The sequence below is a fragment of the Plasmodium chabaudi genome (genome assembly GCF_900002335.3).
Source record: "Plasmodium chabaudi chabaudi strain AS genome assembly, chromosome: 7".
Taxonomy (NCBI): domain Eukaryota; phylum Apicomplexa; class Aconoidasida; order Haemosporida; family Plasmodiidae; genus Plasmodium; species Plasmodium chabaudi.
In genome coordinates this window covers 249,640-274,409 of record NC_030107.2, presented here as the reverse complement: position 1 = coordinate 274,409, position 24,770 = coordinate 249,640, and the positions used below count along the sequence as shown (strand labels likewise).

Genomic DNA, 24,770 nt, shown 5'->3' with positions numbered 1-24,770 from the left:
GAGGAACATATATAGTACCGCAATTATTTAAAAAAAAAAAAAAAAAAAAAAAAAAAATATGCTATCAGCAAGTTGTGCACATTGAAAAAGGGATGACATATGAAAAAAAAAATGAAAAAGAAAAAATTAAAAATAGTTAACTAATAAAATATTAGAATATAAAATAGTAAAATAACAAAATAGTGAGGATAAAATAGCGAAAGAATGAACAATCCAATAAAAAGCTAAAAACTATTGGAGAGAAAATACGATTAAATATGAATATAAATAAAAACAAAAAATTGATACTCATTAAAGTAGCCAAATAAATTGTTATCTATATTTCCTTTGAGAATAAATTGTGTTTCGTAAAACACTTTTTTTATTTTCTTTTATTTCAAAATATATACAAAAGCAAATAACGAAATTTACAGAAAAGTACAGAAGAATATGCAAAGAAATGGCTAAATAGTTTTGGCCCAAAATGTAAGCAAATAATACAGATTGGCATATGCTCATTTTTGAAGAATGATATTTTTTTCATTCACTAAAAAAAAATAAAAAGCTTAAATTTATTTCTCATAATAGCTAGCTAATTTTTTTTTTTTTTTTTTTGTGTGTGTGTAAAAAAGTATATTTGCTTATTTAAAGATGATATTAAAAGATATTTTATTTCAAAAACCAAAGATAATTAAATGTGAAAAAAATGGTGGTGATATAAATAAGGCATCCTATGCTTATGAAGATAATAATACAAGTAATAATGATTCAATTATTGATATATTAAAAAAAATACCAATAAACCCTTTTATTGATAGTAATGAAAATATAAATAAATATAAACATGGGGTGGAAAAAAAAAGTATTGATAGATATACAGGTGTCCAAGTATATGACGAAGATGATGAAAAGGACCATAAAAAAAATCAACCAGTAGATTATCCATTTCCTATTAATAAAAATGTAGTGTTTAAAAAAAATAAAGTAAATCAAGCGGATGAACGTATTAATACAAATTATAGTAATATAGCTAGCGATTTATATCCTGAAGAAGGATTTAAAACATTAAATAAAAATAAACATTTTTCATCCGATTGGGAACTTTTATTAGCACATAATCATGGCTTATATAATTTCAAAAATAGTGACAATAATGCTATTATAAATAAAGATATGAATTCATTGAATACTGAAAATGATATTAGAAATAAATTAAATTTGTATACAGAAAGGATAAATGTCGATAATCCAAATGATGCTTGTAAATATTTAGCTATAGAAGAATATAAATGTTTATTAACACATTCTTTTCATATGAATCCTAATACAAGTAATCAAAAATGTGTGAAATGGTTTAACGAATATATGCAATGTAAATGGGATGAGCATAAACTTAATTATGGACATAATTATATTGAAGATAGACGAAATAAAAAATCGAAGGCATATATTGCTGCCCCAGATTATCAATACTCTTAAGTTTATACTATTGTACAGAATAAACATTAAGCAAACCCTTGTGTATATTATAAAAAATAATTAAATCAATTATATAGAACAAAAGCGAAGGGGTGCAACTGTTTTTGCAATGATACAAGCTATGCATGAACACGGTCATATTCTTATATGAACATCACAAACTTAGAATTTGTGAATGAAGCAGTGGCTACATATTAAAGTAGCAAATTGAGGAATGCGTGATTTTTATATAGTGTGCATACAATTATTACATACATTTTTGTGTATACTTAATTTTTCAGTATTATCATTATATTTTTTCCATGCACGCTTTACATATGTATCTTTCATAATATATATGAAATACATACACATATATGTGCATATGTATTTGGATTTTTCGTAATCCCTCATAATAATATTTGTGATGGGTAAATGAAAAAAAACTAAACAAAATCAATAAGATTATCATTAAAATTTTTTATTATTACATTTTGAAAATATAAAGTAATATTTTTTCGCTAGCTGGCAATAAAAGATAGCCAATCATAACATTTAGACATAAATTAGTTTTATAAAAAAAATATGATTTGTTCATATAGATTATATATATTCTTGAAAAATAATATGAACATTCATAAAATTGGTACATTTTTAATTACATAATAAATTACATAATAATTTTCATAATTAATAAAAGCTTAATCATAAATTTTCAAAGTATTTTACTTCACCTTTGTGAGGGAAATAAAAAATATTTATTTATTATGAAAGTAGTATATATGCATGCACATGCATACATTAGGAAAATTTTACAACAGAGGAAATCTTTTCATTTAGTGTATCTAGCTAAATTAAAAAATACATAAAAATTATTATTTGTTCATAAATTATTGATACATAAAAAAAAATAATATTTTTGGCATTGTAATATTATGCACAGTGCAATGTAAAATTAATAATTTTTTTGAGAAATTAAAACCCATAAATTAAATAATATACATTTTATAAGAGCTACACACTTTAAAAAAAAAAGTACACCTTTGTAGAAGCAAAGAAAGACAACAAAAAATGTAAAAATTATGAAGCTTTATATAATTTTTATCAGACATGATGGAAAATACAAATAAAAAAATAGAATATAATTATATTACTGATAAAAATAAAGTAGAAGGTTCCAATAAATACATTTACACAAAATTTCCTGTCTTTGATACACATAAAAAAGTAAAAAATTATAATGAAAAAATATCAGAATTAATTTTGGAGAACAATAAATTAAAAAAATATAAAAATGACTTAGAGAAAAAAATAATAGAAGAAAGTGAAAATTTTGAAGTAAATTTTAAGAAATATGAAATAGCTATATCTAAAGCATTGCGGATTGGATATTCCTGTGCTTCATTATGTAATGTATTGAACAAAAATGTGGACAATAGTAAAAGATATGTTATTAGGGAACTATGTAGAAGATGTAATGAATTTAAAAATAATATAATGAAGGCACATGCCCGTAAAAATACTTATGATAAATTATTTATAAATAATATAATAGTCAAAATGAATGAAATTTATGAACAAAATAAAAGTTTTGTTATAAAACGATTAGTTATTATGATAAAGAACAAAATTAAATTTATATTACATTTATTTATTAGCAATGTTTTTGAATCTAAATATGAAAACAAAAACATTCTTAACAACAGATTTTTATCAGAAAAAAATAATAAATGCCAATCTTTTTGTTATAGTTCAGATAGTAGTACTATTGATAAAGATGACAAATTGAATGGCATTAAAAAATTAGTAATAATTTTAAAAAAAGTATTTTATAAAAATGTAAAATATTCTGTCTTTAAACTTAAAAATGAACAGTTCTCCAATTTAAATAAGAAAAAGGAAAATGATACACTATGGAAAGAAGACGAAAATTATAAAAATAAATATACCCCCAATTTTGAAGATAGGCTAGAAAATGAAGAAAACGAAAACAATTCAATGTTTAATAAAATTGTTAGGAATAAGGATTCCGGATTTTTTGATTTAGAAAATACGGGTTCAAGTGGTAGTAGTAGTTCTTTACCACATCCCAACTTGGTATATAATTATTTATACAATCAAGAATTATCAAAATTACAAGAAAAAAAATGTATGCTTAAAGAATTTGAATTGTGTAAAAAATATATATATTTTAAAAAATATTTAAATTATTTGGAGGGGAATAATGAACTGTGCAACGCTGATATTAATTTTGAAAACAAAGTAATACCCAAAAGGGAATTTACATTTGCATATAAGGAATGAAATGTGTAATTAGCACCGATCAGAAAATAGTAACAATTATAGTATTCGCGAAGTTAAACGAATGTAACAAAGATATTAGTAGGACTTGGGCTAGTACAAAAGGTTTTTGTGGGAAATCCTCATTTTTTGTTTCCTCAAATTAAAGGTTAAACCAAAAAAGAAAAAACATGAAAAAAGTTACATAATAATTTGTGAGAAATCCATTTTAATATTTTTACCACAAATAAATCGTCTAAAAATGTTCAAATTTTTTGTAACCATAATACCACATGTTGTATATATCATTATTTGTGACATGATAATTTATAGTGTGTTAAACTTTTTTTGTTTCACTGATTTTTCAAACTGTATATGTGTAATAGGCTTACACATGCATATATTTGCTCTACATAATTTATAGTCAAAAACATGATAGGATATATTTAAATTATTTTTTAATTCGAAAAAAAATACTATAATATAACTGTAAAAGTCATATTTAAAGTGGCCAAAATGGTAATAAAAAAAACATAGTAGGTGTGTAAAAAAAAAATTAATTTTGAACAAACAAATAACTAGCTAAAAAAATAATTAAAAAAAAAAATTATGTATTATTTATGAAAAAAAATATGAACAAGTAAGGTAAAAACAACACAAAATAAGTAAATGCGGGTATTTGACTAAAATAATATATGTATGCATATTTTTTTAAGGGGCAATAAAAAAAAATATATGGAAAAAATGAAGTCTTTAGTACTTTCGTTGTTTACCCTTTTTTATATGTTTAAGATTTCGGAGGGTTTGTTTTTTTTTTTTTTTTTGAAAAAAATATTGTAGAAAAGTTTGAAAATGATAATAAAGTTAATCGGTATTATAATAATAAAAGGAAAACAATGAATGGATTTTTATATAAGTTAAATAAGTTTCACCGGATAAATAAAAATATATATCACTCGTTAAGTAATGGAAATAATATTTTGAACTATAAATATAAAGGTAAAATATGCACAATAAATGGAAAAGGTGGAAATAAAAATAAAGCATATTTTTCTTATGAGTCATATAATAATGATGATAAAGAAATTGTAGATATGATTGATGGAATATCTTTTACAATACGTAATAATAGTAGTATATATAAAGAAGAGACAAAAAATATTCCTATTGTAATATTACATGGTTGTTATGGAAGTAAAAGAAATTTTCGTAATTTTAATAAATTACTTAAATCAAATAAAATAGTATCAATAGACTTACCAAATCATGGAGAGTCTAAACATACGAATGATATGAAATATGATAATATTGAAGAAGATATAAAAAATGTGTTAACTAAATTAAATATAACAAGTTGTTGTTTAGTTGGCTTTAGTTTGGGAGGAAAGGTATCAATGTATACTGCATTAAAAAATCCAACTTTATTTTCTCATCTAATAATAATGGATATATTACCTTATAATTATTATTCGAATAATATAGAAATTGCATTACCTTATAGTATTCGAAAAATGAGTAAAACATTATATGATATAAAAATAAATAAAAATCCGAAAAATAAATTAGAATTTTTAAAATATTTAAAAGAAGAATTACCAAACATTCCAGATTCATTTTCACAATTTATTTGTATGTCACTTAAAGACAATGAACAAAAAAATAAATTAACATGGAATATAAATGTTGAGACGATATATAATGAAATTCATAATATTACAAATTTTCCATTAAATTTTGAAAAATATAAATATATGAATCCCTGTAGTTTTGTAATAGCAAAGAAATCAGATCTAGCTTATACTATACCTGATTATGATCAAATTATTAAAAATTTTTTTCCTAACTCCAAAAGTTTTATTTTAGAAAACTCATCTCATGCTGTATATGTAGATGCACCCCATGAGTGTGCCCAAATTATTAACCAAACGATTTCCTTATAAAATTGAAAAGTTTAACTATCATATTTTCTTAAATTTACATAAAAAATTTCAGTTATATAGTTTAGAAGAAGGAAATAGGTTGTGCCATTGTCATCCTACGTTTTTGTTTTTTGTTTTGTCATTCCTCTCTTCTTTCTCTCCCCTTTTTTTCGTCAACCCAGTGTTAATCCCTTTTGTACATACTGTGTATAAATGTTTTAATTCGTATGAAGTTTATTGTGTTAGTTTATATTTGCATGATTAAAATGGAAGAGAAAAAAAAATGTGGCAAATAACAAAGTGAGAAATACAAAGTAAAAAAAAAATAGAGTCTAATTTTAAATAAGACATGAAATGTACATGCAACTACAACAAATAAATCATTGATTAGACAATAAAATATGCACATGTTAATATTTTAATTGTATTTTAACAAACGTGAATTATAATTTAAATAAAAATATAAATTAAAGAATAAATAAATATGCACGTATACACTACTTTAGTGCTTTGTACATATTTACTTATTCATTATGACAAGGAAATAAAAGTGCTTCCCTTGCATGGAAAAAAAAAAGTATGGTGCAGTTGAAATATTATTTAATATTTTCTTTGCACTATCAATTATGCGTTTAATTCGGTTCCAATTCGGAATTTAATTTAAACAATATGGCAAGTCTCATGGCCAATCCACTTGCCATTACTTTACGCTTCTACTTTAGAAGTACTGCAAATTTGATAATAGAAACTGCTTGCACTTATTCAAGCAGCGTACAACCAAGCATGATCAAGCATTACCAAACATGATCAGCATTACCAAACATTTCATACATTATCGATAGCGACACAGTCGTTTCCTACGGCGATATTTGTATTATATGGAATAGAATTAATAGTTTCATTATTCGGGTTGTTATTTTTTGGTTTCCTGTTATGTTTTCCAAAGATGGTTTGTCCTTTAACTTTTGATAGACGTACTTTAATTGCCCAAAATTTCGATTTATAGAACCCATGAGTTTTAGCAGAGAAAGATTTATAATATCTTTTGCCATTATCATACCAAGATGCAATCCAACTTCTTTTATCCCAATATACTCCAGCAATATCACATTTTAAATCTTCAGGATTATCTAAATTTGGTCCGTCTTTATCTGGTAAATCTAATAAATATTCGAATTCACTTTCATCTTTTATAATTCTATTATTACTTCTGTTAACTGAATTTCTTTTTTTAGTATTATTATTTTTTTCTGTATTTTTATTTATTACATTGTTTGAATTTTTTTTACTATTTTTCATTTTTTTGCCATCCATTTCGGGGTTTACACTAGCTACACCATTAGTATTGCTATATAGATTATGTACATTATTTATATTCATATAGTTAGTCATATCATTATTATATCTGTGGATGTTTATATTATTTTTATTATTAACAGGATTTGTTATGTTACCATATATAGAATACATATTATCTACTAAGTTAGAACCCATATTATTAATGTTACACATATTGTTAGATGTAAGATTCAAAATTGAATTCATATTTCCATTATTAGAATTAATTGGAATTTTATTATTCTCTAAATTTGGTCCAACATTATATTGCTTATTTTGATAATACATAACATTTTTTATAGTATTTTCATTTCCATTTCCATTTCCACTTCCATATATTTGTGCCATTTTAACATTATTATTAATGATTCCATTATTTTTTGGTGGGTTCATATTAACATTATTATTTTCATTTACATTTTTATTACTTCTATTTTTACAAATTAATCCATTATCTAGATGCACTAAATTATTATTAAAATTATCTGTGTTATAACTATTTACATAATTATTTATTTCAACTTTCGAATAATTATTTTTGTCTACATCATAATTAACACAATTGTTAATATTATTATGATTTGATAATAAATTATTTTTATTATCTATGATTGTACCATCTTTCAACGTATATTGGCATTCATTATTGTTTATTTCATTTGAAATATTTGAAGTTAAGATTCCATTTTTATTATAATTTCTACAAGTTTGATTATTATAACTTTTTTGAATATTAACATCTAATAATATATCATTTTTATTTTTTTTATAATCTTGATTATATATGTTATTCCAATTTTCATTTATATTAAATACAGATTTAAGTTGATACATATTTACTTTTCCACTGTTATTCCAGATGTCCATAGAATGAGGAAAGCTACTGTTTAATTTACAACAAAGTTCATCTAACTTTACACAAACAGTATATATCGTATCAAACCATTGCATATATTTATCATTTTCTTGATCTACATTAGTAAAGCATTTTTTTTCATTATCAATCTCTTCTCTTTCGCTAATATTATCACTTCCTCTTCTACTTTCACTTCCACTTAAATTATCAAAATTCGTAGCAGCATCTATAGTATCAAAATTTGAATCATTTACATCTATATATTTTTGGTTATCAATTTTGTTTATATTTATAATATTATTATTTTCAACAGAATTTAATAAATTTGGATTATTTATATACATACAATTATCAGGATTAACATTAATTTTGTCACCATTATTTATGTTTAAATTTGTATTAATTATATTATGAAATTGATCTACTTCATGTGTACAATCTGTTTCATCACTTTCACTACGTTCATTATTATTAATCGTATCCTTGCTCCAGTTTTTTAAAGATATTTCATTATCGATGTTGATATTATTTTTGGACACATCCTTCATTGTAATGTCAGTGTCATAATTGTTTATCATCATATCAACATCCTTTAAATAGTTAACCTTATTCTTATACAATTCGGTAGACCCATTTTTATTTGTCTTACTTAAAATGTGATTATTTTGCACCGCTTCTTTATTGATTATCATATTTTTTGTTTTCATTTTGCATTCGCTACTTGCATTTAATTCGGTGCTATTATTGAAATTGGCACCTTTACTATTGTTATTGCTGCATTGTTCGGAATGTGAAATAATTTTTTTATCACTACTAGGGTTTATATTATTAGATGCTTTATTTATTTGATCAAATTTGACCTTTTCATTATTCACTTCTTCCATATTATTTTTATTTTCATCATCACTATTTGATATAACTATAACATTTTTGTTTAAACTGGTGTTTATGGTGTTTGTATGAAAACTAGATTGTGTATTCAAATTCCATGGATTTTCCAATTCACTAAAATTTCCAGATATTTGATCCTCCTCTGAATGTATACTATATTTGTTATTATCATGTTCAGCATCTGTTGCCTTTTGCTCTGCTTCCCAATTGATGGAATCATAGAATGACAGCATAGTATTAGCAATACATTTAGTACTAGATTCTATATTTGAAATAGATGCATCATTTGGGGTTACATTTATCGAGTCTTGCTCAATAATATTGTTTTGTACATCGTCATTGTTTGACGCTTTTATAGGATTAGAAGTAGGTACATCTTTTTCTTCTGTATTTTTTAATATGTCATATATTGCATTATTTTCCTGAATCGAGTCGGCACTTTTTACATCAACTTCTTGATCGGAATTCTCACTTATTTTATTTTCGTCTTCTTTGTGTGTATTTTTTTTTTCATTTTCATTATTGTCTACTTCGGCAACTTCAGTATCCAATTGGCTAGCCAATTTGAGATTGCTCGATTCTAAGACTGTGATATCTATTTTTTGTTTTTTGTCCATACAATTTAGGAGCATATCTGAAGTGTTTCTTTTTTTAAACATTCTACTATAATTTTCATCATCCATATTGTTATTTTGTACTTTGTAATTATCATCAATAATATAATCACAATGATTTAAAGATTCGTTTTGATCACTACTTCCCGTTTCATTTATATTGCAATCCTTTATATTATGCTCATTTAAGTTTGTTGATTTTACATTTTCAATGTCAGTTTTTTGTAAGGACACATTATTTGATTCGGCAGAAACATAATCATCATCATTATTGTTGAAAATGGTGGCATTATTATTTTCCTCTTTTTGGAAGCTAAAATTGGGAGTATAGTTTTTTTCGCTATTTTCGTCACTTTCCTTTGAACTTAACTCATTCAATTTGTGTGTCTCGAAAAGTATATCATCAGAAATTCCTGTAAAAATAAATAGATATGCATCCATTTTATATATTTTATTAAAATAGTCACTAGTTTCGAAATATCTATAAAGTATCTTACCATCAAATTCAGGACCCTTATTTTCTTCCCCATCGTTTACACTAAAACATTTTTGATCAGATAAAACGGAAGATTTTATATCGAGGTCTGTTTCATTTTGTATTTCGTCATTTTGGCTTATATTAGTATTAGACTTTATACAATTGTCATTGTTAATTATGTCATTTTTTAAATCTGTTACATTGGGACTGTTAACTGTGTTTGAAACTATATTATTTTGATGATTGGTGGTAGAATTGCTAGTCATGTTATTTTCCATTTTGCAATTCTCTTTTAATTCGGAAGAGTTTTTATTTATATTATCCCCTTGTTCTTTGTCGCTGTTTGTGTTATTAGCATTACTACTATTCATAGTGTGTGGATTATTCATTTGTTTTTTTACTTTTAAAATATGCAAATGAATTTTATTTATTGTTTGTTGGTGCTCATTATTGTCCATATATGTAAATGGCCTCGCTGTTTTTTAGCTTATAATTGCAAGCACACCCCTTATAAATGTTTTTTTTAATTTGCTTAAAAATATTCTTACTTTCCAAAGATATTATTAAATATGTTATGAGAACTGTATAAAGAGCAAAAAAAAAAATTAATTTACACAATAAAAAAATGAATATTTATAACCATTATGTGTTGTAATTGTAGGCATATTTATGTTTAGAATGGATCTACTAAATGAAACATTGGTAACTTTTGTGCATGTATAAACATAAGTATGTATGACAGTATGGATGCTTAAATTGGCGCATGTGTGTACATTTATATCCACTTATGGAAAAGCTTTTCGCTTTCATAGACATATAAATAGGTATAAAAAAAATAAAACAAACAAAAAACTACACACAAACATATATATATGTAATTAATAAATTGAATTTTGAATATAACATTTTTTAGTTCCTTTTTTGATTTTTTTTTAATTTGAATATATATATAAACTATTTATAATAATGTTTTTACATTACTATTTTATTGATCTTAATTAAAATACAATTTAAATGTATAGAGCATAGACAAATGTAATTGGTTATCAACTACAATATATGTATAGGTAACTATATATATGTTGTTTTAAATATAAACACGTAAAGGATTTACAAAAAAAATAAAAATATACGCAACATATATGTTAGTATACATATTTATATATCCATTTAAATGTGTATAAGAACTTATATATTCCTATATATGTAAATATATTTTTTAATACATATATATATTTTATATTTAATTCCTTTTCGTTCAATTATTATTTTTTTATTAAAAAAACGTATTTTTAATTCTAGCTAATTTAAATAAAATAACATAAAAAAAAAAAAAAATACATAATACTCTCTGGTAGTTAATATTATATGAACAAGCAATAATTATTTGGTATATGTACATATTTATTTGTCTACATTTAAAAATAAAGATTATAACAAATATATAATTAAATAAACAAAATAATTCTATAAATTATGGTTTAAGAACAGTAAAATTAATGAGATTGATAAGTTACGCATATAATGAACTTATATACACATATAAATATCGAAACATGTATATATATACATATATATATATTATATATGGGAATATATATATGTGTGTACACACACATAATAAAACATACACAAAAAACAAACTACAATATTTTTATTTTTCTCAGAACAATACTATTTTAATTTTTTTAATATTTTTTTTAAAATAAAAATCTATGTTCTATAATTTCGAGTGTTTTCGATTAATTTTAATTTAAAAAATAGAGAATATATAAAACGCCAAAAAAGGTGAGAAAAATAAATAAAAAAAAAATTAATTACAGTAAATAAATACCATGAAGAGTTACAAAATATATAAAGCAACAATCTTGGACTTTTTTCTTTTTTTCGTTTTTATCTTGTTAACCGTTCTATTTGAATTTGATTTCACATGTTAACGTGAAAAAATCGAAAAAGGAAAAAATGTGCAGCAAATATTGGGTACAAAAAAGTATATTAAAAATTTATAAATAATTTTCAATTAAATTTTTATTAACATGCATATATTATTGTAAAGAAACATGGGGAAAAAATTAAAAAAAATTGTAATTTGTACACCTACATATATACCCTTTGATATGTTGTATATAGACTCATATATATACCCCTATTTTTATATGCATATTTATTTGTGTTAATAATATAAATAATTATATGCACAAAATTGTATAGAAGTGAATGAAAGAAAAAAAAATATATTTGTACTTTACATAATTATATTTAAATTTCACAGGACAATTTTTTTTCTTATATTTAAATCAATTTGTTACATGAGGTTGTAGGCGAAATAAATTTATAGATGTTACTTGTGAGAATTTGGGTAAAAGAAATTGATGGTTGCCTTAAATATATACAAATAATTATAAATAAATATTTGTAATAAATTTTATAATTACGTCAAATTAGTCCTGTTTTCATTTTTTTATATTAATAGCTTTTAGATAAATTCAAAGAGCAGCTGGTTCAATTTAAAAAAAAAACTTTAATTGTGTAAATCAAAATGGGTGTAAATCTGTTTAACAAATAAATTACCTTCAGATTTGTTTATTAATAAAATTATAATTTAAATATTAAAAAATAAATACAAATTTATATATCTAAATAAAATTGTGTGCTTGTACATAAATTAGTGAATCAATTTATATCTGGAAAATTTAAGCATTTTATTTTTTCACATGGTACATAATTTTTTTGACTTTATTACTTAAATATTATAACACAGGTGATAGGGAATGGTTGGCAAATATGAAATAAATTTGTATATTATATAAAAGAGTAACTTAAAATGTAATTGGGGTAACGTACATATATATTCTACTCATATTTATACGAATTAAATTTGAGTTATTATTATGTTATTGTTTCTCAATTTTTATTTTTACTATTTTATACACGACACTTTTCAAATTATAAAACAACAATTTTGTTCTGACTTGTTCATAAAATTTATCATTTCCTCCCCTTTTTTTTATGCACATTTAATATAAAAAAAAATATAGCTTAATTATGTGTGTGCATTGTACGCGTGTGTGTGAATGCCTTTTATTTTTTCGTGGGGACCTTAAACGATAAGTATATAATATATAAGCATTAACAGGTGGAGAAAATAGCAAATAAAAAAGTATATCTATATGATATTGCAAACTAAGGGATATTTGGAATAATCTTATTAAGAATAATATATTTCTTTTGCCAATTATACATTCTTTATAATTGCTACGAACTTATTTCTGGTTGTTATGCTTACGCCCTATTATTATGTTTTTATCACTGGTTTATTTTTTAAACTTATGGGAAATGTGTGTGTGTGAAATATTTTCAAAAACACAAGTAAATGTAGAATATGGCATGGCGATCAATTCATATAACAAAATGGGAATAAAATATAATGGCATATGTGTGAAAGAACAAAATAGTAATTAGCTTTCTTTTTACTATAATGTGAAATTTTATTTCACTAAAAAAATAATAAAGGTATAAAAAAATAATTGATAAAGGAGAAAAAGCAATTTTCTCAAATTAATTGTAACTATTCAAAAAATATAAGACCTTTTTCTCTATATAAAATAATATATATAATACAATGTGTATGCATAATTATAGCAACATTCTTAAAGCTATTTAACTTGGTTTAAACTTCAATGGGACATATAATAAGGGTATTTAAACCCGGTTTGCCTTTTCTTTATTCTGGATTTTCTTATTACTTTAATAAATATATTTTTTAAGCTATATATATATATATATATATTTATATATGAATAAACATGAGGATATAAATGGTATTTTTTTTTCGTCCATATTATATTATGTATACATATATAAGTAATATATATTTTTGAACACTTTGAAAAATAAATATAATATTTTAATAAAATATGTGCATAACCAATTCAAATGGGAATAATACTATAATAGTTATATTTTTTATTCTTGTAATTTTTATTAAATAATTATATGAACAATATACGGAAAATATATTATTATATTTTTTTTATTTTATGATATTTCCATTTCATGCTTAGGCTTATTTTGCTTTCCCCAGCTTTGCATTTGATACATTTTGCTGATTAGCGAGAGTGTTTGTCAAATTGCTAATACCTAAGATTCCAAATATCGAAATTCTTAGAGTGGAAACAAGCATAAAATGGGATATATATAAACAATATGAATCATATTTAAATAAACACAAAAGTAGGAGTAACACACATAGCATTGATATTAAGCCATTTTTTTTAATTGAACTTAATTTATTCTTTTGTATTTTTATTTTATTATTACATATTTTTTTATCACTAAAATGAAAATATATTTTCCGTTGATATCTTTGCTCTTTTTCATTTTGACAAGCAATGTAAATTGCTTATTTAAAAATGTTGTAAGCCGATTTTACTGTAATGAGGACAATTGCTACTCCGTATTAGGTACAATAAAAACATAAAAAACATAAAAAACATAAAAAACATAAAAAAACAGACAAATACCACAGCACAATATTGAATAGTGGACGTAGTTAGCTATTTTCAAAATGTGTGTGTGTGCCTTTTTTGGGTTTATCATTTTATCGTATTTTTTTCTTCAATCTCTTGTTAGGTGTAAGCGAAAAGGCTTCGATCGAAGACATAAGGTCGTCCTATTTTCGACAGTTAAAAAATTTAAGCGATAACTATAATATAAAAAAGAAAAAGAAGATAGTACAAGCATATAATGTTTTAATAAATAAAAGAAGTCGAAAATATTATGACTATTATTTAAAAAATCCTGATAGTATAATAAATATAGTTAACTTAAATTTACTTTTTTTATTTAAACTATTTAAAGTAATATTAGCAATAGTAATAATAGCTTTATTTGGAATTCTAATTCAATATGTAAATAATAAATATGAAGAGAGAACTATCCTTCATAAATTTTCCAAACATAAAGACTTTCGAAAAAAGGTGCAAGAAAGAATAATGCAAAAATATCCACAATATAGAAAATATGAAAGTAAAGAAAAACAAAAAATTGAACAAGATATAGAAATTGAAATAGCACAAGAATTATATAATCAACATAATCAAAGTCAAGGAAAATCGAGTACTTTTAGTTTTTTTAAAGTTATTATTGTTGTTAAAGAAATTATATGTTTTATAATATGGATTATTAAATGGATAGTTAAATATTATATATTAAATAGTGAATATGATGAATCTGATAAAATCTATATCACAAGAAGATGTCTAAATATGTCATCGGATAAATGGAATGCCCTTGATGAGGATAACAAAAAAATGTTATTAAAAAAAGAATTATGGGTTAAGGAAAAAAAACAAGAATTTCTTGATGAAATTCGAGAAAAAGAAAGACTAGAAAAAATATCAAGTGGAAAATATAAAAAAGAAAAACGAATGAAAAAAAAAGGTTTTAGTTTTAACTATAATGATTAATTAAATTGTTCGATATAAAAACAAGAATGAGATATATTGTATGTCTACATGGTTAGCTCATTTCTTTGTCCACTTTTTTATATCCATTTATTAATAATTTTGTTTTACCTGAACAAGTCATGTAAATAATAAAATATATTTGGCTAGTTTTTATAATTTTTTTTTTTTTCAAAATTTATAATTTTTGTTTTCACATATATGTAGAAAGCATTACAACGAATGTTACAATTATTCACTAAGTTTATGTAAATTTTCAATTTTTTATTTATTTCATTTTTTTTGTAATTTTATTGTGTCTTTCATTTTATTCCTTTTTGAAAAAGGTGTGGAATAAACTAATTATATGCTACAATTTAAAATATGTTTATAAATGAATAATACGCAAAAAATAATGATAAAGTTGGAAAAAGTGGGATACAAAAATTATGGATACACTAAGTGCACACACATAATGTGGAAAAAAATAATAAGCTTATGGATTTACATAAACATTGGTATGGTAATAATTTCGCATATTTTTTTATACACATGCATGTGTATATATTCAAAACAATTGGCAAACATTATGAGAAATGGCATGAAAAATTACGCGAAAATGCAATGAATTTATTCAAACAAACAATGAATTAAATATATGTCCTTATGGAAAAAATTGAATTTAAAAAATGTGGAAATAAAAAGCTTTTGAAATGTGGAAAAATTGGTGTAAGTTAATTTGGTTTGACAATAAATATAAAAAAAAAATAATTGAAACGAATAGATTTTTTTAAAAGGGAAAAATGATCAAGAGGGTGTATGTTCTTCTAACATTTCTTTAACATTAATAACTTTTTCTTTTAAAATATTTAATGCTTTTTTAAAAATATCTGCTGATGAAAAACAACCAGTTGATTCAACAGTAAAAATAAAATGATTTTTTGTTTTTTGAAATGAAATTTTTTGTGGATACTTTTCAATACATGCTCTACATGAAGAGCAATCTAAAGGATTTTTTGCAACTAAATTTCCAGTTTCTTCTATATCAAATACTTTTTTAGGACAGATATTAACTAGATCCTTTTTTTCATTATTAGTAAATTTTTCATGTACATCAAAATTAAAACTTGGAAACATTTTATATACAGCAGTACAAACTGGTGACCATTTTGCATGTGTTTTTCCAATCCCTTTTTCTAAAAAACAAATTAATTCTATTTCTTGTCCACTACCTAATTTTGTTATTAATATATTATCATCAACTACTTTTGGTGGATTGTTTTCAAATTTTATTTTTTGTTCTTCATTTAATGGACACCATTTTAAATCTTTAGAATAAATACATTGATAATTTTCATTTCCAATTTTATTATTATTTATAGAATTACATTTTACATGAAGTTTAAAACAAAAACAATTTAAATTATTATATTTTTCATATGTATCTTTAAAATTTATTAAATCAGCATTAAATTTAAAAGGTATTAATCCTAATCTATGACATAATATTTCATCAGCTATTACTCCAGTATTTTGAAATATATTTACTTTTTCAATAGCAATTGTAGGTACTTCTGAAATCATAATTCTTCTTAATGCATTAGCAATTGATACGTTTAAATTTTTTATTTCTAATATTAATAAGTTTTCTTCGTTTTTTATTATTTTCATTTCTAAATTTTCTTCAAATTTATTAATATCAAAAAAGTTTTCATTTTCTGTAAGAAAGTAACTACCATAGAAATTTGTAGTTGTAGCATTTCGGGGTCCTTCCTGACCCATCTTAACAAATTGGTCTTTATATTTTATGTCACTCATTTTGCTGTGATTTAAATGTTACGTGATTCTTTATTTCGTTTTTATTTATGTCGACTAGTTATATTTATTTAGCTTAAGTTTTGGCGATATATTCACGAGTCATTTTTTATTTTCCCTCCTGAACAGGTAAAGCAATATGTCACCAATCGACTATCGCATACACATGTAGAATCTGTTTCGTGTCACTTCCTACAACTACTTATCTGTTTGTACGAGTTCACTATAGTACGTATTGATCTGCCAAATGGTATGACAGCTATGATAAGCTTTATTTGGCTAGCTCACACAAAAAAATAATTTAATACAGCTTTTTTGTAGATTTCTAAAAATGTTGAAAATTTACTTATGATATTGTAGCAAAAATATATGAAAAGAATATTTTGAATTTATATTTAATTTTTGATGATGATTTTTTTTTAAGTTGCTTTTTTAAGCTTTATGTATTTTTTTGTGAATTATAAAAAATGAAAATATTCAGGCTCGAATTTTTTTTTTTTAAGGTGATTTGATGATTATAGGGGTCGGTGATTTTTTTCTGATTTATGCCATTTTACAAATACGAATACTTTTGTTTTTACATATATAAAAATATGAAAATTTTTTGATAAAAAAAATATATATATTATTGTAGTGGTTATTATACAATAATTACGCCTCTTTTTTTACTAATTACAAAATATATAGGTTTATATAACCACGAATTAAAAATAAAAAATATATGCTGCCTTTGGAATGTATGCATACTATATATTCCGTATATAATGCGCAGCTTACAAAAAATTAATATACAAAATGAATATATAGCTAAAACAGAAATATATATAATATTATTATATGACCTTTCGTTAACCCAGTAAAAAAAAAATCCTTTGTATGGAATGCATATTATAGTAAACATATAAGTATATAGTTACAATTTTAAAATATAATTTTTATGGATACTTTATAAATTTTTAAAATATTTTTGTTAAATTATTTTTTCGATGTGCCTCTTATAACACGAAAATTTCTTCTATAGTTGCGAAAGTCACTTTTTTGTATTTTTATGCATAAATACATTTTATTAATAAAAGTAGCATTACGAGTTAGCATATAATTATATATGAATTATTTAATATATACTTATTTGATAGAATACTGTTATATTTGTAAATATATACATATTAATAGAAAGAAGTAGATATTCAAATCTTTATTTATTTTACAAATCCGCCTAGCAATTACGCAAATTTTTTACGATATATCGAATTACACAAACCTTAAGCTTTAGTACTTCATTAATTGGTTGATTATAAAATTATTTCGCAACATTCCTTTGATATATTTTATCAAAATTATTTTATTATTTTTTTTTTTAACAAAAGGCACAATACGTAGTAAACAACATAGTAAACCATTTTGTCGAGACGAGATTAAATAAGAAAACTGTTGATAATATAATTTGTGTATTTATAATTCACAGAAATAAAAATAAATTATGAAAATTTTGAAGAATTTACATTTAGTAAGAAACAAATACAAAAAATTAGATAAATAAAGTGTTATCAATACATATATAACTCTGTTGTATTATGTAACATACTGCTAGCTAAAATATTCTATTAAAAAAAAAAATAATATATTTCTTGCGCTAGCTATAAATATTCACATTTTCAACTTTTAAATACGTTAGTAAACCAACACAATAATATTACAGTTTAGTAAAAAGGAAACTGTCCAGAAAGGGATAATTCAATAACATTTGTAGATAATACAAAATTATAATTTTTTAATAAAAACAAATTTTTTATGTAACATTTTTTAAATATGCCAAAAAATAAAGGTTATCAAAAATTATTATACAGCAATTTATTTGCATTACATATAATTGCACACAAATTTATGAAATACATTTTTTTATGAACAGTTAATATATAAATGTCTTAAAGCGACAAATTTATATGTACATGCAATATAATTTATTAAAAAAATATAGACATACATAAAATATACTAGCAATAAGCATATAAATTCTACCAATATTATTATATGTGCATATTTTTTTTTAATTATTGATAATTGTAAATAGGTAAGGGAGGTAAAAACAGGAGAAGAGGAAAAAATGACAATGAAGGAGAAAAAAGAGAATTGCTATACAAGGAAGACGATCAAGGTTATATATAACACAAAATGCATGAGCCTTTTTATTGTACATACATATGGGCGTGATAAAATATATTTTACACGAATTTTGTGACATAAAATATAATGCATATACATTTTTGTAAAAAATATTATGAACATATATCTTGTTTACATAAAATTTGTATGACTTGTGCATGTATTTTTTATATAGAATATGCCCAAGTATTGAGAATGTTGGGAAATGGACGATTGGAAGCGCATTGCTTTGACGGAGTTAAGCGACTATGCCACATTAGGTTTGAATAAAAAATGAATAGTTATGGCAATTATGCAAATTATGTCAATTATGACAATTTAATGAAAAAGAAGTGTAAAACAAAACTGTTGTAAATATAAATACCAAATTTTATATTTATTTGTAGGGGTAAAATGAGAAAGAGAGTTTGGATTAATTCTGGTGATATAATTTTAGTTTCGTTACGAGATTATCAAGATAGTAAAGCAGACGTTATAGCAAAGTATGTCCTTATAATGCATAGATATGATTATGTATAGATTGTGAAATGTTTTTTATAATTGGTTGGATATTCTTTCATTATTTTAATTTATTAATTAATAAAATTTTAAAATGTAATTATAGGTATACACCTGACGAAGCAAGGAGCTTAAAGGCACATGGTGAATTACCAGAAACAGCCAAAATCAACGAAACTGATATATTTGATGATGATGGACAACATGGCGTAGAATTTTTGGATGACGAATCGGATGATGAAGGTCAAGGAGAAATGAACAATGATCGAAAATTGGATGTAGAAGATGTAAGTTTTATATGAATTATTTATATCCATATTTTTTTATTTTGATAAATATGCCGATGATACACCAGCATATATAATAGTTTTTTTTTCTATACATACACATAATTTTTACTAATATCATGTTTTTTTTTTATTTTCACTTTGCAGATATAAGATTATGAAGGATTGAAAATTAGGCGATTTGTATTACATATATTTATAATTGAAAAATATATAATTCATTGCTTTTTTTTCATTTTTGAAATTATATGTTATTTATGAGTATATATATATCTGTGTTATATATTTCTTTTATATTTTTTTTTTTTCGACACATTCATAATACACAGACTTAAATTAAAAATATGTCACATAAATATTTAAAAAAAATATAAAAATATCGAAACATTAAACATGTATGCAATTTGCTATGTTATATTTTTGGTGGATTAAATATGTGGGGAATAAATATGCTAGACAATTGGAGTGAGCATTTTACAACAGTGGTCTTACCCCTTAATATTATTAGTAGTTGTGCATCCCTGCAATTTAATTAAGATAAAAAATTGAATTGATAAAAATGTGAAAATTATATATTAGTCCTATAAATTTGTGATAGTCAACTTAATTTCGTTTTCGCTATATTCAGCATTGTTATATGAAGCAAACACATGGAAGTTTATGAAATCTGCAAAAAAAAAAATTATGACAATGTCAGAATTTTTTAATATTGTAGCTAGCTATATAGAGCGTCATGCATATAAATAATTTACTAGTTTGGCATACCGTGTTGAGCTTGGTTAAATGCTGTAGCAGAAATCAATGGGGTAGTAAAACTATAATTATTTGTGTGTGAATTGTAGTAAGCTTTTGTGAGTATAAAATTAAAATTAGGGTTATATAAAATTATATATATAAATTTAAAAGATTTTGAAAAATGTGCCATATCAATATGTATAATATTATTTTCATGTAAATTAATATTATTTGGTGATATATTTACAATTTCTGGTTTTATAAATAACATAGAAAATGGTTGTTTGTAAAAGTAAAAACCAAATGAATAATATACATTACACTTAGTAAATGCTTGTTTATAATTAGGGTTTTCACTTTCATCGGTATCACTATTTGTGTTGGTGGATAACTGAAGATTGTCTTCTTTACATGCAATATCAGTTTGTAATAGTATTGGCAATTTTGAATATATGTATGTCCTTTTTTTATTCATTACTCCTTTAATTATTTTGTAGATTTTATTTTGATTATTTTCATTTACATATTCATATAAAACATATATATAATCTGAATTTATATGTATAGGAACTTTATTTATTTTAATTTTTATTTTAAGATTTTTCATTAAAGCAAAATTATTAGGAAAAATATTTTTTATTCTTCCTTCATATTCTGAGACATATACTGTTTTATTATAATTAAGAATTCTATTTGAGCAAGTTAAATTAATTAATAATTTTTTCGTTTCATTTTTTGTATCAACTTTTGGAAAGGGACACCATTGGCTAGCTTGACTATAAATATATTTTGATGACTTTTGTAATGATAGTTTAATTTTTTCTCCAGCTTGTTCATATTCGCTACTCTGTTCTATTTCACAACGTTGGCAATGTTCGGAATGGTCACTATCATAATTTAAAAAAAAATCCATGTCCGTTTTTTCGTCACTCTCATCACATCCCTTGTCTACTTCATTACAACATTTTTTACAATTATATAAACATTGATTTGCTATTTTGATTTGTAGATTATGTCTACGTTTTATTTTAAAATTAAAAAGAATATGAACTTTATTGTTCAAATTCGGATTAATTATAGGTGGAAATATTTTTGAAATTTTAAGATGATCTACAAGTATTATATCAAAAAAGTTACAAAAAATATTATCAATTTTTTTTTTTTTATTAATTTTTTTAAATGTATTTATTTTTATTTCTTTCCCATTTTGATTGTTAACAAAATCAGTGATACCTAAAACATAACAATTTTTATTTTTCATAAGGATGCAAGAAAAGGAAAAACCACAACATAATTTTTTTACTTCAAACGTGTTTTCATTTTTCACTTTTTTTAATTTGTAATGAATATTATTTATTTGTTTATATTGGGTCGAATATTTTTTAGGGATTATCCCATTTTGCCCAGCCGTATTAGTTTCACCCATTTTTTCACCCAATTTTCTTCTCCCTCTTTTAGCTTGCTTGCTCATACGATTCCATATTGATTGGTTCAAAATAAGTTTTGGAGACTTGATGAAATTTTCGCCTAAGCATATTTGGTTATGGATATTATTTCCCCAGCCATATATTTCATTTTTGTAGGTACAAATTAAATTATGTGAATGTCCAGCAGCTATATATTTTATTTTATCAATTTTAATTAATTGGGGAGTATCAAAATTTGCATTTTTTTCATCAGAAATTTGATAAGTATTATTATTTCCATATGCATAGCAGTTTTTATTTTCGGACAAAAAAAGTGCATGACTATGACCACAAGATATGTCTATAATTTTTTCTGTAAATTTTATATAACTTAAAAATTTTGATAAATAATTATATTTTATTATATTTGTATTATTAGATATGTCTACATCCCATCGACAAACATTATTTTTACCATCAATTGCATAAAACTCAGAGCGGCAAAAATAAACCTTTTCACAATTTGTAGGCACATGTTTTGTATGCACACTATTGTTGTAATTGTTTGTTAAAATAGAGTTTCCATCTTTATTTTCATTTTCCTTTTCATGTTTTGTACTAGCTATGTCGTCTATAGAGTATGTCCATACATTATTTTTTTCACTCTTTATAAGTCTCTCTCTTAAATTATTTATACTTATTTTTGTATTTACTTCTTTGTCTTTTTCTTTATCAACTTCGTATTTAATTTCGTTTCGGTCTTGTTCATGAATTGAATATAAAACTAAATCGGAGTCTACATAATTGTTAATAAAAATATCACTATAAGAAATATTTATATAGCTTTGTCCATTCTTTAAATTAGTACACTGATCATTTATTTCTTTATTTATTTGAATGAATGTATTATGAGACTTATTTTTATTTCCTTTATTTATATTGTCTTCCTTTTTTAATAATATATTTATACTGTTACTACATGTACTTATATTTTTAATAAAAACATTTTCTAATTCTCTTACTAATTTTATTTCACCATTTTTATATAAATAGACATTACTTAATTTTTCTCCTCTTAAATTGGTTACTCTCATATTTTTTTATTTTTCTCTTTTATTTAGGAAATTATTTTATATATTATTTTTTTGCAATACCCTTAAAGCGATTTATCGTGAATATAAATATGGGCATATTGTTTCATTCTTAGTTAAAAAAAGAATTGCATTTTTATTTAAAAATATTTCATAATAAATTTTCAACTGAAAAATGAGGTCTCCATTTTATGTTTATACTAAATACGTAAAATAATGTGTGCATATATTATCGTGTGCACATTTTGAAAAAATATATTTTCTAGCTTGGCAAATAATACAAAGAGAAAAATATGGAGAAAATAACAGTTTACAAACATTCTTAAACTTTTCAAAATTTTGCATAATTGGAGAGAATCATGACCTTTCCACTATCCACTAGAAATATTATTGAAATTCAAAATGGATGCTTATATTATATTCAAAAGAGAGTGTAGAAAATGTTGTAAAGAAAAAAGTTTGTTAAAATACAAAATTACAAAATATGTGCATAAATAATGTCTAAAAATGTGGATACAATATAATTAAAAATGAAAAGGGGGATGTAAATAAATAATATATCAAAATTAAGTATGAAAATAATTTTTTAATACGTTTAAGTTATAGAAACATTTTGTAGATCCGAGTTATATATCATAAGATTTACTTGACCAATCACTAGTTTCGTCAGTATCACTATTCGAAAAATTTTGTAACATAATAGTAGCTATACTAGCTCTTTTAATATTTTCTTTCGATTTTTTATTTGTTGTTAAAAAATTATTTTTTAAATAGTTTTTTTTTTTTTTTTTAACTTTGTCTTTTATTCTTTCTTTGTGTTGTGATATATAGGTAGATCTATTTTTGTTTTCAATTTTTTGTGTTTTTATTTTTAAAATATTATTTATATCATCTATATAATTATCATCGGATTCATAGCTGTAGCTATCTGATTGATTACCTTTATTTATGTCATGTTCATAATTTTTTATAATTTTTTTTTTCCGATTTTTTATATTACTATTTCTCTTTTGTTCCATACTATTACATTCTAACTGATTACAATTTTGGCATTTATATGTGTCAGTACAATCTTTACAATTTTCATTTGACAAGACATTTATTTTAAAAATATTTTGGTTTAAAGATTCAAAATCTATACTGTTTTTTTTTGGATTATTTTCTTTTGGTGTCTCATTAGGACTACTAGCATTTAAGGGCCCAATATTTTTATTTTCATTATTATTGGTAAAATATATTTCTTCATTGTTTGTGTTATCTATAATTTCAGAAGGTGTGGGTTCATCACTCAATAGATGTAAGTCTTCTATTTGTATACTATTTGTATTTATTTTTGATGATTTAGATAGTTGGCCTTTTATAGCTTCATCCATTTTCCTATCTTATTAATGGTAAATTATAGGTCATGAAAAAATGGTTATTTAGTAAATTACTTTATGATATTTTTCACAAAAAAAAAATAAACTGAAAAAAGTGAAAAAGAAGACGGCATAAAGATATTGATTTTATTTGATATAT

At 23.0% G+C, this 24,770-nt stretch overlaps 9 protein-coding genes across 9 annotated transcripts; 5 read left to right on the top strand and 4 right to left on the bottom strand.

Moving 5' to 3' along the window:
* Positions 1-630: 630 nt before the first annotated feature.
* Positions 631-1,458, top strand: PCHAS_0707400 (ATP synthase-associated protein, putative; the record flags this gene model as incomplete). Its single annotated transcript, XM_731872.2, has 1 exon — positions 631-1,458. The coding sequence occupies one exon, from the start codon at positions 631-633 to the stop codon at positions 1,456-1,458; it is 828 nt and encodes a 275-aa protein (XP_736965.2).
* A 1,089-nt stretch (positions 1,459-2,547) lies between these two features.
* Positions 2,548-3,741, top strand: PCHAS_0707300 (conserved Plasmodium protein, unknown function; the record flags this gene model as incomplete). Its single annotated transcript, XM_016797619.1, has 1 exon — positions 2,548-3,741. The coding sequence occupies one exon, from the start codon at positions 2,548-2,550 to the stop codon at positions 3,739-3,741; it is 1,194 nt and encodes a 397-aa protein (XP_016653555.1).
* An 872-nt stretch (positions 3,742-4,613) lies between these two features.
* On the top strand, positions 4,614-5,657 carry PCHAS_0707200 (alpha/beta hydrolase, putative; the record flags this gene model as incomplete). Its single annotated transcript, XM_730779.2, has 1 exon — positions 4,614-5,657. The coding sequence occupies one exon, from the start codon at positions 4,614-4,616 to the stop codon at positions 5,655-5,657; it is 1,044 nt and encodes a 347-aa protein (XP_735872.2).
* An 804-nt stretch (positions 5,658-6,461) lies between these two features.
* On the bottom strand, positions 6,462-10,271 carry PCHAS_0707100 (AP2 domain transcription factor AP2-O, putative; the record flags this gene model as incomplete). Its single annotated transcript, XM_051320987.1, has 1 exon — positions 6,462-10,271. One exon carries the CDS (start codon positions 10,269-10,271, stop codon positions 6,462-6,464), a length of 3,810 nt encoding a protein of 1,269 aa, XP_051176935.1.
* A 3,881-nt stretch (positions 10,272-14,152) lies between these two features.
* Positions 14,153-15,281, top strand: PCHAS_0707000 (DnaJ protein, putative; the record flags this gene model as incomplete). Its single annotated transcript, XM_016797617.1, has 2 exons — positions 14,153-14,276; positions 14,446-15,281. 2 exons carry the CDS (start codon positions 14,153-14,155, stop codon positions 15,279-15,281), a joined length of 960 nt encoding a protein of 319 aa, XP_016653553.1.
* A 783-nt stretch (positions 15,282-16,064) lies between these two features.
* PCHAS_0706900 (DNA-directed RNA polymerases I and III subunit RPAC1, putative) lies at positions 16,065-17,075 on the bottom strand (the record flags this gene model as incomplete). Its single annotated transcript, XM_736563.2, has 1 exon — positions 16,065-17,075. The coding sequence occupies one exon, from the start codon at positions 17,073-17,075 to the stop codon at positions 16,065-16,067; it is 1,011 nt and encodes a 336-aa protein (XP_741656.2).
* Positions 17,076-18,881: 1,806 nt separating this feature from the next.
* Positions 18,882-20,173, top strand: PCHAS_0706800 (translation initiation factor eIF-1A, putative; the record flags this gene model as incomplete). Its single annotated transcript, XM_016797616.1, has 6 exons — positions 18,882-18,897; positions 19,144-19,227; positions 19,411-19,495; positions 19,622-19,717; positions 19,840-20,020; positions 20,168-20,173. The coding sequence occupies 6 exons, from the start codon at positions 18,882-18,884 to the stop codon at positions 20,171-20,173; spliced, it is 468 nt and encodes a 155-aa protein (XP_016653552.1).
* Positions 20,174-20,601: 428 nt separating this feature from the next.
* On the bottom strand, positions 20,602-23,255 carry PCHAS_0706700 (conserved Plasmodium protein, unknown function; the record flags this gene model as incomplete). Its single annotated transcript, XM_016797615.1, has 2 exons — positions 20,602-20,687; positions 20,786-23,255. The coding sequence occupies 2 exons, from the start codon at positions 23,253-23,255 to the stop codon at positions 20,602-20,604; spliced, it is 2,556 nt and encodes an 851-aa protein (XP_016653551.1).
* A 623-nt stretch (positions 23,256-23,878) lies between these two features.
* Positions 23,879-24,625, bottom strand: PCHAS_0706600 (conserved Plasmodium protein, unknown function; the record flags this gene model as incomplete). Its single annotated transcript, XM_739851.2, has 1 exon — positions 23,879-24,625. One exon carries the CDS (start codon positions 24,623-24,625, stop codon positions 23,879-23,881), a length of 747 nt encoding a protein of 248 aa, XP_744944.2.
* Positions 24,626-24,770: the final 145 nt, after the last annotated feature.